This window comes from Lactuca sativa, chromosome 8 (assembly GCF_002870075.4).
Source record: "Lactuca sativa cultivar Salinas chromosome 8, Lsat_Salinas_v11, whole genome shotgun sequence".
NCBI lineage: Eukaryota > Viridiplantae > Streptophyta > Magnoliopsida > Asterales > Asteraceae > Lactuca > Lactuca sativa.
The window spans coordinates 31,045,770-31,061,032 of NC_056630.2; the positions used below are offsets into that span (position 1 = coordinate 31,045,770).

At 37.9% G+C, this 15,263-nt stretch overlaps 1 protein-coding gene across 1 annotated transcript in view; it reads right to left on the bottom strand.

The window, feature by feature from the left end:
• Nucleotides 1-10,194, bottom strand: part of LOC111900751 (cytochrome P450 94C1) — a 29,182-nt gene extending 18,988 nt beyond the window's left edge. Inside the window, 1 exon segment of the mRNA XM_052766343.1 lies at nucleotides 10,120-10,194. Within this exon segment, the coding sequence (XP_052622303.1) occupies nucleotides 10,120-10,194 (75 nt within the window).
• Nucleotides 10,195-15,263: the final 5,069 nt, after the last annotated feature.

Here is a 15,263-nt window from a genome sequence, read left to right on the forward strand (position 1 = left end):
GGTCTTAATGATTAAGAACCATATTGATCCTCTAAGTACAATTGTATGTTTAAGAAGAGGAATCAAGAATTGAAGAAATGGTTAAATCAAAAAGTCAATCATACTTCGTTCCAAAACAAGTCTTAAAGTTAAGATTGTGACATTGAGTGAAAAAGTATTAAGAAGGTTTATAACATTCATTAAATGTGGTAAGTTGTGATGTCTTGGATAAGACAAAGACCAACTAGGACCAATTTATGAAGTGTTTTGATAAAAGCTACACTAACTCTTGAATATTTGTTTGTCAAGAAATGGTTAATGACAAGAGAATCTTATATGTCAAGGAGTCAGTGGGAGTCTTAATGGTCTTGAAAGGTTTCAAGAGCAAATCAAATAAACCTTATCGATCATCACTAGCACACGAGTTAAGGTTTACAACCTATCGTGATGACATTATTTTGATTCTGTGCCAATCCAATCGATTTAATTATGCATGAGAGTTCTATGAGTTCTCATTTTGAACGCATAAAAGGCAAAGCACCTTAATTAATGAAAGGTACATTGATAGGAAAGGGTGAGCTGCTTAACTACTTGGAAGACATGGTGGGTAGCTGTGCTACCATAAGGTAAGAAATCAAGACTAAGAAAGTTCGGTCCATATGAGTTTGAATTTGTTGTAAACTTTGGTTTCAACAAATTCAAATGGATAGGAACACATACACCGTTTAAATCTAAGTGTCATAAGATTTCCTCCTTCATGAAAATGATTGTGAGGAAATGCTTTCACTAAGAAAGATTTTAAGAAGATAGTGATTGTAAAATTGCATTCTCGAATTCGATTATGGTTACGGTATCCCTTTCCATGATTTGAATTGTGAGGTTTGGCAATTAGTCTTAATTGTTTAGACACACATATGAACTATCTAAGACAAAGGTGTATAAGTTTAAGAGGCCTTGATAAAAGATTATTAAAGCACTAAGTATTAGAAACATGGACTTAAGAAATTCAATAGGTATTGTCTTTTTGGAAGTTAAGATGTTTATGAATACATGTCGAAGCTAGTGGGAGCATAAGTGTTATGTTTTATAATAATCATCATGATAGTGGGAGCATAAATGTTATGATTGTATGATTATTAAGGCACGTATTGCAAAGTTGGCAATATTAATTATAGAAAACAAGAGTTATACCTTGCAAAGTAGTAAGGGTTATAAAGTTGTTTTGCTATAATTAAGGGAGAGAATATTATGCTTCATTTCAAATCTAAAGGCTTAGGTTGAGAAATGTTAATAAATTTAGTCAAAGGTACATAGTGTGTTCTTAAAATTTCGATTATGATTACGGCATTCCTCTTCACAATTCGAATTTTGAGAACATAGCAAATAAAACATTATGCATTGTATCCCATACGCTTCGGGTATAGGATCGATTGCAAATGCTTTAATGTTTGAACATTCTAAATTTTCCAAATATCTAGCGCATTTAGAGGGAAAAAGGACTAGAATCGGTTTTGACTAAAATGATTAAACAACTATCAAAGGACAATCCAAAGTTCGACGAGGATTGGTCGCTTGTGAGTAGTTGGAAGTACAGTATTGGAAAATATGGAAATGTTTCCATATTGGATGGACCATATCGACATCATTACAAATAGATAAGATTCTATTAAGAATGAGTTGTCATATGGAAAATATGGAAGCGTGTCCATATTGGGAATTGAATATTGGAAAAACTATGACTAGATTAGAAACCTTTATGCAAAAGGATGTTCCAAGGAATGTACTTTGAGTGAGAAACATCATATCTAAGGAATTGTCTTGCAACAATCTCCGATAGAAGACTTTATAATATCATTGGCAATAGTCTTTGTGACTTTGGTGCAGTGACATTATGAAAGGATAAGTTGCATAGAACGTTAGAATCTAGCATATTCTATAAGTAGCAAGAATTTGATATTCTTTCACTTATGGAAAAAGGATTTGGAGTTGTGAAATGAGAATGATTGGAAATGTGTTCAATGTGATCTATTTCACAAAGTAAGAACCATGAGTAAACATTGTGTGCATGCTAGGAGCATGGGACAAGTGTTGTGATTCAAGTAAGAAGTTGATTAACCGAAACGACAAATAATGAGTAATCGATATGGTGATAAATAAAAGGTGTTTTATTTATACTCAAAGGTTTGAGGTCATATGGGATTAGTATTATTCTTGTGTTTCACCTTTGCATGTTTTGACTTCCAGAATAATTGAGTTTATTAAGAAAAATCGAATTATTCGAACGGGCCACAGTCATTCATACATTGGAAGTAGGTATGAATAAAGACTGTCATGAATTGGTGTGTGGATTGTCTAAAGAGCATTAGACATAAGCAAATGTTTGCTGCAACGTTCATGAGTGCTTATGAATATGAATTTGAGCATTGGATCAAACCCACGCTCACTTGGATCACTCCATGAATTGTATCACGAGTGATTGGTGAGACGATAACATCTTATATTCTTGAAACCGAGATGTGTGAGTTGTATCTTGCGAATCGGTTGCACATTGATAATATGTAAACGCACTAGTAACTTGGTGTTATAAAACATATTGTTGTGTGTGATTTGGTTAGTGAGTGCAAGCAAGCATTGTATCAAAGTTTATATGTTCCTTTTATCCAAGGTAGGATAAAAGCGATATGTTTTGGGCCCCTCGATGATTTAGTGATGACAAACGTAAATGCTCGGCCGGGCTAGGGCTAATTTGATTTGTTCAATTAGTCAGTCGTCATAAATCGGAAATTGAGATATAGTACAAAGAGAATGATTTGAAATCATATCTCATACGATATCTAGAATGTAGGAATATATGATCCCTTATCTAAGGACACGCATATCTAATAGGATCAGAGTTGACAGCGGCTTTGGAAAGCTACGATTGCAGATCAGGATCCGAAGTCATACGCAGAATAGTTGTTAGACTTATCCAAGTGGGAGACTGTTGGATTAGTGTCTAAGTCCATAACTATTTTGGTATGTACTTGACCCGATGGTGCATGGTCCTTTTGGGTTGCCTTCACCAAAGCAACTTGATTGGAGAAATAAATAAAGAGAGAGAGGTTATTATGATTTATTAATATGTTATAAGAATAATATATTGAAGGAGAAATCATATTTGTTTAATTAATATTGGTCAATAATTAATTAAGAATTAATTTTGTGATCAAGTGTAATTAATTAAACTAGAGGGGCTGAATTGTAATTATGTGATAGTTGCAAAATAGGGCAATGGTTATCCTTGTTAAAGGATGGACGAATTCAAGGATAAGGATATCCTTAAAATCGTCCAAGGTCCATGAGATAGGGGTTTTCTAAGACTTATCTTATGGTTACTTGGTGGGCAAGTAACTAGATAAGGATAAGGACTGAAACCCTAATCCCAACCCTATATAAAGACCTCTAAGGCCTTAGAATTCGTACACTTGTTCCCTAGAAGTCCTAAGGACGAATTTGATACCTCCCCTCTCTCTTTATACCTTCTCCACTTGCTTATGGTGTTTGTGAACCATTAGAGGAGTGACACTTGTGAATCTAAGCCTTCCAAAGTCAATTTAAGGAGATTTGGGATTGTTATTACTATATAACAATCAAGGTATGTTCTTAAACCCATTTATATGTTAATATTGATTCTCATATGCTAGAATTAGGTTTTATAGTCTTGGATTCAAAGCATATACAATAGAGAATCCTAGATCCAAGCATTAGGGTTTGTATGAGCACATAGGATGTCTTATGACCAAAACCCATCACTTCCTGCATTAGCTCACTCTGACCCTTTCCTCGATCACCAATAACTCTGGTCTCATGAATTCTTACCATATATCTCTATACCCCTTTTATAACCGCTCTTGACAAATCTCTGCTTTCTTCTATACGGTACCCGGTTCTCCCCCACTCAGGGTTCGAACCATCACCATTTGGCACACAACCATCCCACAAACTATTTTTACCAGCAAAATCGCACCTGCCCCTGGAAAGTGCTACGCAACGCCCGATAATCCCCTTTAAGGAAATCAATCGATCTCATATACTCTGAACCTCAGATGAAATCCTCAAGAACTTCTCGTCACGACTGCCTCTAGTCGTTCCAAGTCTAGTACCAATCCAATACCAAACAACTCAACTGACCAATAACATCACTGACTCATAGACTGAACCACGAAATCATCATACTCCCCCACCTCGACTCATCAACCAACGTTCCAACACATGGATCATCCCAAGAACAAGGACCCACTCCCATTTTCAATACCCAACATAGATAGAAAAACCACTGCACTGATAAAATCGACTGGACACCCCACTGATACCACTACAATACGCCCTACTATACTCAAATAGGTGTAATGTGGTCCTCGACTATGATAAATCATTGTCTCGCGGCACACATGCTACCTGATACTCTGGTGGAAAATCATCATCAATGACAACCTGCAGGGTTTACCCCCAAACCCAAAACTTAAACATCATGCCTCTCATGTTTCGCACACTAACATAAATAGCACCACCCAGGTCATAGAAGGTGACATCTCCTCTATCGACTGATTGCTCAACTCAGACCGAAATTCTCCCCTCCCTCTGACTCCTTACCAAAATACTCTGAAAGGCTCTCGACCTCCCTCTCAAGGGATGCCTCTTCGAACTCAACCATGGCCCATAGACCTAAAACTCATAGCGTCCAAATCTCTACCTCATCAATCATGACCGGATAACCGGAGAACCACAAGCATCATTCACTACGAACCATGGTACTCATCCCATGACATCTCTTCTCAATATGCTCCGGTGTATGATAACCGAACCATATCATCACTCATCCATCTGCTCCGATGTATGGTACTCGAGCCATAACATCACTCCTCCATCCGCTCCGACGTATGGTACTCAAACCATAACATCACTCCTCCATCCGCTCCGACGTATGGTACTCAAACCATAACATTACCCCTCAATCCGCTCCGATGTATGGTACTCAAACCATAACATAACTCCTCAATTTGCTCTGATGTATGGTACTCGAACCGTAACATCACTCCTCAATCTGCTCCGATGTATGGTACTCGAACCATAACATCACTCCTCAATCCGCTCTGATGTATGGTACTCGAACCATAACATCACTCCTCAATCCGCTCCGATGTATGGTACTCGAACCATAACATCACTCCTCAATCCGCTCATTAGAACCTTCAGAATACTCCCTGTATCAAGTATGGGTCCTCTGCTTTCAGTAGTACGTGCCCATACTACCTGCCACATCTATCCATACTTTCCACACAGACTACTCCGGAGCTCCTAAGTAGTTACTCGACCTTCTCGTTCACCAATCCCGTCGCGTGTGCTCGCTCCCCAGCAAATTCTCTACTCTGCCAGCGCACTCATCTGGCTAAGGTTACTCCCTAGGCTCTTCCTAGATTCCCGCACTTCTCTGTCATCAGCTGCTAAAGAACTCCTAATGATGTTAGCCATCTACCTCCTGAATATCGTCATATTCACTTAGTAGCTGACTCCCATCATTGAGAACTCCACAAATCACGAAGCAAACATCATTCGGGCATTGAAGCGTCCCCTTCAGCACGAAAAACCTCCTTAGGTTATTATCCACTCGCTTTCCTCATACATGATGGATATCACTGAACTCTAACAACTCCGCCCCACGTGGGCATCTGGCTACCCTCTCGTCAAGCTCCTCATATGCTCATATAGATACCTCTTCCATATTACTCCCCTATTCGAATCCCCTAAAAATTTCCTGCTGGTCACTCTCGCTCAGCACATACTCGAAAGCACATCACATATAACAGCAACCCTAGGCTAAGGCATCACAAATCAGGCCACTCTAGTCCTAAAATATGAATTGCCTAGCCTGTCTCTAGCATGCATAATATCTCATAAAATGTATCACAAATATCTGATAACACAAAATAAGGGTGTTTTGGGAAATCACCGTTCAGGCTCTGGCTGATTGTACACACTGCTCTTTTTGCTTTCTCTTTGAAACTCTTATTCGCTTATAAAAAAAACACATTTCTTTTTGAAAAATTGTCTTAAATCCTCAGTTTGAGTCCAGATTTACCCGAAGGTGCATCCGAATCCGTCAAACCAAGGCTCTGATACCAATTTGTAACACCGTAAATCTCAAAACAATTTTCATTTAAAAATAATCGTTTGATTCTTAAAAATACTTTCTTAAAATCCCATTCATAATCGAATTACAAAACATGACTCCATTTTCACTTGCATAATAAACCAGGATCCTCAAAACATGACTCTTTCTCTGGTGTGTACAATCGAGCCGGTGCCATCCCGTGATCCTGAGAGAAACCTAAAACACATAACACAAAACACTATAAGCACGAAGCTTAGTGAGTTCCCCAAAATACCACACATAACACATATTAGCCACTCGAGGCTATAACTCTGTGGGTTTGTGGACCCTACTCTATGAACCTTCCGGTTCTAACTCTCTGAACCATCTGGTTCTAATTCTGGGAACCTTCCGGTTCTAACTCTGGGAACATGCACATCATAAATCACATAGAAATAATGCAGTACAACACATAACATACATAACATACAAATACTCTGTCACATAACTTTGGTTACCTACTCAAGGTAAAGTATAGTGAGAAGACTCACCTGGCAATCAGAAAGCAATTGTCTGCACATGCGAACCTCGGACTCGCCACCGCCTAACACATAAGGCAAATATCTCTAATTAATACTCAAAGTCTCAACTCTAATTAACCGATGATTACTCTTTCCCTCTCTAGTCAGGTAATGGGTAAAAGACCATTTTACCCCTCCCTGACCTCTATTACCTCTGTTGACCAAAACTCCCAAAGTCAACATAAGACAACTCAAATCAATGGTCAACACTGACCAGACTCGGCGAGTACACAAGAGTGACTCGGTGAGTCCATGCGGGTTCTCTAAATCCTTTTTAAACCTCTTAGACACGACGAGTTCCCTCTCCACTCGTCGAGTTACTCGGCAACGAATCGCAGGGCAACCCCGACTCGACTCGTCGAGTCTGCCTATGGACTCGGCGAGTTGCTCCCATGACAACCCTCATTTGACCTTCTGAGGTCAGATTTGCTTCACCAAACCATAGATCTAACTCCCTCAAAGCCAATAACCACGAAAAGGTCGAACCTTGGGCACTCATGCAAGGTTCTACAAGCTTATTTGGGTGAAACCCTTCATTACATAACAACCCTAGCTCAAAACTCCAAATAGAATGCATAAAGCAGGATGGAAGGGACTCTCTGGACCTCTTTGGGTCCAGATCTATGGCTTCACACTCAATGGGACACTATACTCCACCAATCAAGCCATAAAAGAAGGTAGAAAACCCTAAAATCACCAATCTTACCCAAAACAGAAAAGGGAGAAAGATTTAATACCTCTATGGTGAAGATGCAAGCTCAGAAGCTCTGAATCGACACCCCCCCGACCTCCCTTTGCTGGAAATGACTACTCCATTGCACACCCACCTCAAGAATGCTCCAAAATGGCTCTTCTTCACTCTCTCAGCTCTCTGGTTCGATAGGAGTCTCTCAAAGGTGTAGGTGGCCGCCACTGAAGGCCATAAGGGCCTTTAAATAGGTCCCAAACCCGGACAATTTGGGTTTTCCTTGACAGCGCCGACTCGGCGAGTCCAAATACCCGACTCGTCGAGTCCCTTCATTAAACTGGTCCCCAAAACACGATCCTACTCGACGAGTTGAGGCGTCAACTCGCCGAGTCTCCTCATTCCCCAATATAAATTACTCAAATTCCCATACCTGGATATCCGGATGTTACAAGTGTGTTTGGATTTGTCACTGATTGTGTCTTGTGATTATAGTTATGACAAATTCACATGGATAGGAACACATACACCATAAAAATCTAAGTGCCAAAAGGTTTCTCTTCGATTCATGAAAATGATGGTGAGGAAACGCTTTCACTAAGAAGATTTTAAGTAGATAACAATTTTTACCTTTGCATTCTCAAAGTCGTTAGTGGAGCGCGTGTGGTTAACTGGCACACTAACATAGACTTGTGAGAAATGGAAAAGGTCTAAACAATTGAGACTATGATTACGGCATCCCTTTTCATAGTTCTAAAATTGTTTAGACACACATGTGAGCTATCTAAGGAAAGGTGTATGATTTTGATAAAGTCTTATCAAAGCAATCTCGTATCAGAAATCTGAACTTTGGTAAGAAAGTCAATATAGTGTTGCTTTCAAGAAGTCCAACTGATTTCTGGATACATGTCAGAGCTAGTGGGTGCATAAGTGTTGTGCTAATAATCATCATGTTAGTGGGAGCATGATTATTATGTTAAATTTTGCAAGTTAGCAATGTTAATTATAGAAAACAAAAGTTTCAATTCGGGTTTGAAAAGTTGTTTTGCTATAATTAAGGGAGAGGATTTTATACTTCATTCCAATTGTACAAGCTTAGATTGAGATTTTAATCAACTTTAGTCAAGGATATATATGAATGTTATGTTGGAATGGTTCAACATAAGGAATATCTATATATTTTGCGTTCTCAAAATTCGATTATGATTACGGCATACCTCTTCATAGTTCGAATTGTGAGAACATGGCAAATAAAAATTTTATAGCATGAATCATGTCCCATATGCTTTGGATATAGGTTTGATTACATGTGCTATAATATTTATCCATTCCAAATTTTCCAAATGCCTAGGACATTAGGAGGGAAAAAGAACTGGATATGACTAAAATGATTAAGCAATTATCGAGGACAAACTGAGGTTTACCAAAGATTTGTTGCTCATGGACAATTAGAAGTATAGAGTAAGGACCATATTGACATATTTTGAAAAGAGGCAACTCTTGTTCAAAAGTGATAGTCAAAATGAGAATATGGGATTGTTTCCATAGGTGGAAGTTGTTCTTTGAATCTGTGTAAGATTAAAGAACTTAATGCAAAGAAGGATGTTCAAAGGAATGTACTTTGAATTTGAGACTTCATTTCCATGGAATTGCTTTCCATTGGAATACTCTGTAATGCCTGTTGCCAAATCTTTGTAACTTTGTGCATAGTCATTGCAAGGGGATCATTACATATAAGTTTAGAATCTAACAGATTACAGTAAATGGCAAGAGTTTGGTATTCTTACATTTACAAAAGGGATTGGGATTATGAAATGAGCATCATTGGAGTCATGTTCAATTGATTTATTTCACAAAAGAAAAGACCATATGTAAACATAGTATGTATACTTGGAGTATGGCATAGCTATTGTTTGGACAAACATAGTATGCATGCTTGGTTCATGGCATGACTATTGTTTCAATTCAAGTATTAAGTTGATAAAATCGAAACATTGAATAATGAGTAGTCAATATGGTGCTTAGATAAAAGGTGTTTTTATTTACTCTCAAACTGTTGGGGCCATATAGGATTAGTATTATTCTTGTGTTTCACTTTTCATGGTTTGACTTCCAGAACAACTAGATCATTCTTCCCGAATGATTAAGTTATTCAAACCATCCACAGTCGGTCATATGTTGGAAGTAGATATGAATCAATACACTACTAGAAAAATAGCCTTTTACGACGCGCAATCTACGATACTCAGTGATTTATGTTACGCAAAAGGGAGTTATATTAAAAAGTGTCGTCTCTTCAAAAAATTTAAGGATTTATGTCACGCATTATTGCGTGCCCTTAGATTAGTGTCTCATGTAAAAAAAATAAAAACACGGAGGGCACTTTATCTAAAATGTGCGCCCTCTGTGAATGTCGCTTTATGTTTTACTCAAAACGCGCGTTCTTGAAAGGGGGAAATGAAATCCCCAAAAATTAAAACCCCACCTATTCCATGTGAAAAATTAAAACCCGCTCCTCTTCGTCTTCCTCTCTCTCTCCCTCTCTCTCTCTCTCCCTCTAACCTAAAAAGGCAACCTGCGATTTCATAGAGATTGTTATTAAGATTTAAGAAGAAAAGAAGAAGACAAGCAAGGATAATACTACTAAATTCCACAAAATCGCAGGGACTAGGGCTTTTTTTCAAGAACGGAAACACTTGGTGCTCTCTGGCCTCTACAACAATCGATCGATGATCTCGCCTCACCTCGTCGGCAACATCTTTGCTCACTTCTCCTTCAACGAACTTAGGGGTATTTTCCTCCGGTGACCTCGGGCTCATGTGACCTCTTCAGAGACTGCTCAAATTTCCACACCCTAGCCCGACTAAGATATGCTATGTTTATTCTCTATTCCTAATGTTTTTGTTCTTCTATTTCTTTAATCTCTCCTCTATTCATAGCTTTGATTTCGATTTTGGATCTTCTCATCTTCTCCTGTGAAAACCCTAACTGAAAAACTATGCAGGTTTCAATGGCGATTTCCTTATCATTCCACGGTCCTCACTTCTACTCTCTAAGCATCTCAGGTATGCTTTGTTCCTTCTCCCTTATTTTAATTCTTCTTGTTTGATTTCTTACGTGCATTAGGGTTCGGATGTTTCACCTTTTCCTAAACCAAAATTCCATTTATTCAAGATACAATCTTCCGTGCTAAATTATATTAATTCAGTGACATATGTCGGTTAGGTTTTCACAAGGTGAAATTTTAGGAATCGAAGATGGGTAGTTACAGTGATAACGAAGATGAATTTTTTGACGCCTGTGAGGCGTTTGCTTCAATGTCTGACTCAGGCTGCGATTGCTCCCCAGAAGACTGTTCTACCTCTGGATTCGACTATGATTATTGGGTTGGGAATCTGGAAAAGAGGTTAGTGAACCATGTGATGTTGTACATCATGCTACATAGCAACTTTAAGGGCATTTAAGGTATTATACTACTTATGTACTCACAGTATGGGTTGAAACCTGTAACTTTACTTGAAAGAGTTGTCTTACAAACACACAAAAGAGCTTTGTTACACGTATACACCTCTTATTTCAAGTTGAAACAAATCTATCTATCCCCCCCCCCCTTTCTCATCCACACACAAATGGTTGAATAGGTACCAGAGTGTGGAGTTCTAATGTAGTGTGTGTAAGAACTAACAACAATGAAGGTCAGTTTTATAACACATGCAAATGAAGGTCAGTTTTATAACATATTTTCTTTATTTCAGCTTTTATGATTGATTTCATTTCATTATCTTTTAATCATTTGTATTAATTTTCAGATATCTAATACACCATATAACAGGTTGTGAGCAGATAACAGGTCTCAGATCTCAGGCAGGTTCGTGAGCATATAACAGGTCTCAGGCAGTGGGTTGGCCAGGTCAGAATCTGCATTTTACTTTATGGAGTTATGCTTGTTTGGTGTTGGTTTTTGAATCTCTCATTTTATACAGAGCAAAGCAAAAGTAGAAAAGATTTAAGCTCTAAAACACTCGATGAGTGAGAACTCGTGTCAACTATGTGTAGTTGAAAAGCTGAGTTTTGAACCCCCACCTATAAAATGCCTAAAATGCCCCTAATCTCCCTTTATTTGTTGACTTTCCCATGTTGCCCTTATCTATCATATATGGTAGAAGTTGATGCATAACAATACCCTACCCCAAAAGAACCACCTTGTCCTCAAGGTGGATAGAATTAATGCATGACACCCAAATTCTCTCAGGTGGCCTCTTCTTCTTGCCATCAGTCTTACCATGATCTGCAACCACCACACCAATCACCATATATATTCCACCCACTTGTTCCATTGCACCCATGATCAACTTAACAGCTTCATCAGTCTTGCCATTCTCATGAATAATCAAACATGGGGGAAAATAATGGAAACTAGAACCATCATCCTTCTTAAACTTGACTAAAGCCTTAGCAATACCCCATCCCAAAAGATGCACCTTGCCCTCAAGGTGAAAGGAAAAAACGTAAGGCACAGTTATGAATTCTTCCCAAGTAACTTCCGATATAAACTTGCCCTTCCACTGTATAATGACTTCTATTTGACTCTCGTTTGATTCTTTAACCTCATTACAGCTACCCTCCTCCATAAATCCAGAGTGAGAAGTTCTCCCCGGTGTAGAATTCCTCTCATTAGATATCACCACAGCTTCTCCATCTTTCTTGTTTTCAGCAATCTTGTTGAACATTTCAATGTGTTTCTTCTTGATAACTTGCAGAATCTTGTTCCGGTGTAGCCTTTCATGGGAATTGTTGACTGGTAAGTCATAGGAATCCACAACATTCCCCAAGGGACCAAGATATTTTTACATCAGCTCATTGCAGTCGTTCATAATAAACACCCTTCTCATGTGCGACTTGGTGGTGTGCATCTTCTTTCTTGTGTCAAAAGGATCAAACATAGCTCTCTTTAGAACAACTAACTTCCCCTCCTTGCAATATCCATGAATAAAATGATTGTAAGTAATTGAATTAGGCTTTAGGTTTATTGATATAAGCCAATTGAGTAACTCTCTAACTAGAATAGTCTTTTTAAGCTTACACAAGATCTGAATCCTGATATTGTACATTCCAAGGGCTATACGAACTTCATGCTTCATCATTTCGAGCACTTTCCCATCTCCCTCAAAATTTTCTTCTTTGTAACACCCAATACAACCGTCACGTAGCAACCATAAACTACCATCATGTAAACATGCATCAATTTCTTCAGGGACTTTAGTAGCAATTACTCTCGTAATTTCTTGTAGTGTAACAACTACATCAGGAGTAGCCTTGTAACGAACCTGCCTGGATAGAGAAATATCATTCAACCAAGCAGGATCGGATAGTTTAACAAAACTAACATGTGGGTTTTGCATCCATGTCAGAGCATTAATCCCCATTGCACCAACATAAACACATTCACCTGACATAGTTGTACGCACCTCCTCCATCAATGGTGCCAATGGACTTGATATTGTACTGTTGTTATCTTCATGTTGAGACTTATGTTCTTCCTGATCATCATTTTCAGCAATTGTATTAACATCATTTTCAGCAAAGATTGCACGTCCAGTGGCATCTTCTTCACTAACCAAGGCATGATGGTTAATATCTTGTTATTTGAAGGTGAAATAACTGTTTCCAATTATATAATGATGATTTTTTATGGTTGGCTTTATCAGGTGGTAATTTATGGTAGGGATCCAAATTGGGGGCGAATAGCCTGTGCTGCAGGGTATGCGGGGATTTGTTTTGACTGAAATGCCCTTAGAATAGCACTTGGAGATATTCTACATATGTAAGGAGGCCAACCACTTCCATTTGATAGGTAACAGTAACACCATACATGATACATGATACATGATACATAATAATTGAAATACTGAAAATTCGGGAGTGTTCCAGGTCAGCAGCTGGTAATTACCTGAAAGAGGCTGGTGATGCTCATGGCACTGTCAAAATTCAAATATCCACAGGTAACTTTATTATTAAGTCATTCTTTCTGCATTAAATCAAAAAGAAACTTGTCTTATTTATTTGTTTATTTTGGGTGGAACATGAACAGGGTAACTTTTTGTTTTACGACACGAATTGTTATTTGTAGTTGAACAATTCGGACGGAAGGGAACAGAGGAAGAATATGTGGACGAGGGGGATTATGAACAAAAGCTGCATTCAACTACAAATAAAAAAATCGGTATAATTTATACTTTTGTGTGGTACATGTTTTTTTTTAACATCAGTCATGGATATGTTACCTGAAGTAAGACCTCTTAATCCTAAAATTTATCTGTATGAGACAAGTCTTGAGCAATTAAGAGCTGAAAGTTGTAATAAACTCAAAGTAAAATCTTACTATTATGAAACTCTTTTGGTTAAACCTACCTTATTGACCTGTAGTTGATTACACATTAATTTAATTATGCAGGTTTTGAAGTTTTTGATGGAAAAGAATAGTGTAAATGCTCTTCATAGAAAATTATGTTGGTATTTTAGGAAATTTGGCTAATAATTTAGTTAATTATATAAAAACTGTTGAAATGTTACATTTGTCAACTATTGGAATGATTATTTGATGTATTAGATTTGTCTACTATTAGAATGATTATTTGTATGACATTAATTTTTGTGCAATGTATTGTATTTTTTGTATATGGTATTTTATTTTCTATTATGAGACATGAAATACAAATTTAATTTGAAAATAAGTAAATCTATAAATAATTTTTTTTTAAAAAAAATTAAAATTACGATACGCAAAAATGTGTGTCGTCTTCATTTATGACATAACCTTTCTTGACAGGGGCTTCCTTGATACGCATTGCGTGTCATAAACACACGCGTCGTAAGGTTACGACACGCAAATGCGTGTCGTCTTCCTTTATGACAGGGCCTTCCTTGATACGCATTGCGTGTCATAACCACGCGTCGTAAATGCGCGTTGTCTCTCTTTATGACAGGGCCTTCCTTGACGCGCATTTGCGCGTCGTCTGAGCGTTTTACGACACACAATGAGCGTCGTAAAAGGCTGTTTTTCTAGTAGTGTCTAGACTATCATGAATCTGGATTGTAAGATTTGTCTAAGGTGCATTAGACATAGCAATGGTTGCTACAACATTCATGAGTGCTCATAAGTTCTGAGTATTAGATTCAACCCACGCTCATTTGAATCCCTTCATGGATTTTATCATGACTGAATCATGAGACGATAATATCTTATATTCTTCAAACCTAGAGATATGAGTTGTTACTATGAGTTGGTTGTACATTGATTGCACGAAAACCGCATTCGGTAACTCGATGTTATAAAACGTGCCTTTGTGTATGATTCAACAAGTAGTAGAACAAGCCATATGAGTCAAAGTTTATCCATTCCTTTTACATTCGGGAAAAAGTGATATATGTGCTCCCCTCAATGATTTAGTGATGACAAAATGTAAGTGCTCAGGCGGTCCTGGACTGATTTGATTTGTTCAATTAGTCAGTCGTCATAAATCGGAAATTGGGAAACAACAAATGGACAGAGAGAATGATCATAATCCATGTCTCAGTCCATATGATATCTAGAATGGAGAAATATATGATCACTTATCTAATGGACAAGTCATTGACAAAGGTCAAAGATCATCGGCAAGGTCAGAGTTCGACAGAAGCTTTTGAGAGCTACGATTGCCAGTCGGTTCTTAAAGTCATACTTGCAATAATAGTTTGAAATGTATCCAAGTGGGAGACTGTTGGATTAATGTCTAAGTCCATAACTATAATTGGTAAGCCTTGACCCGACCCGGCATGGTCCATTTGGGTTGCATGGCATCATGCATTTGGATAGACTAACATGAGAGAAATAACACTTAAGGTTTAT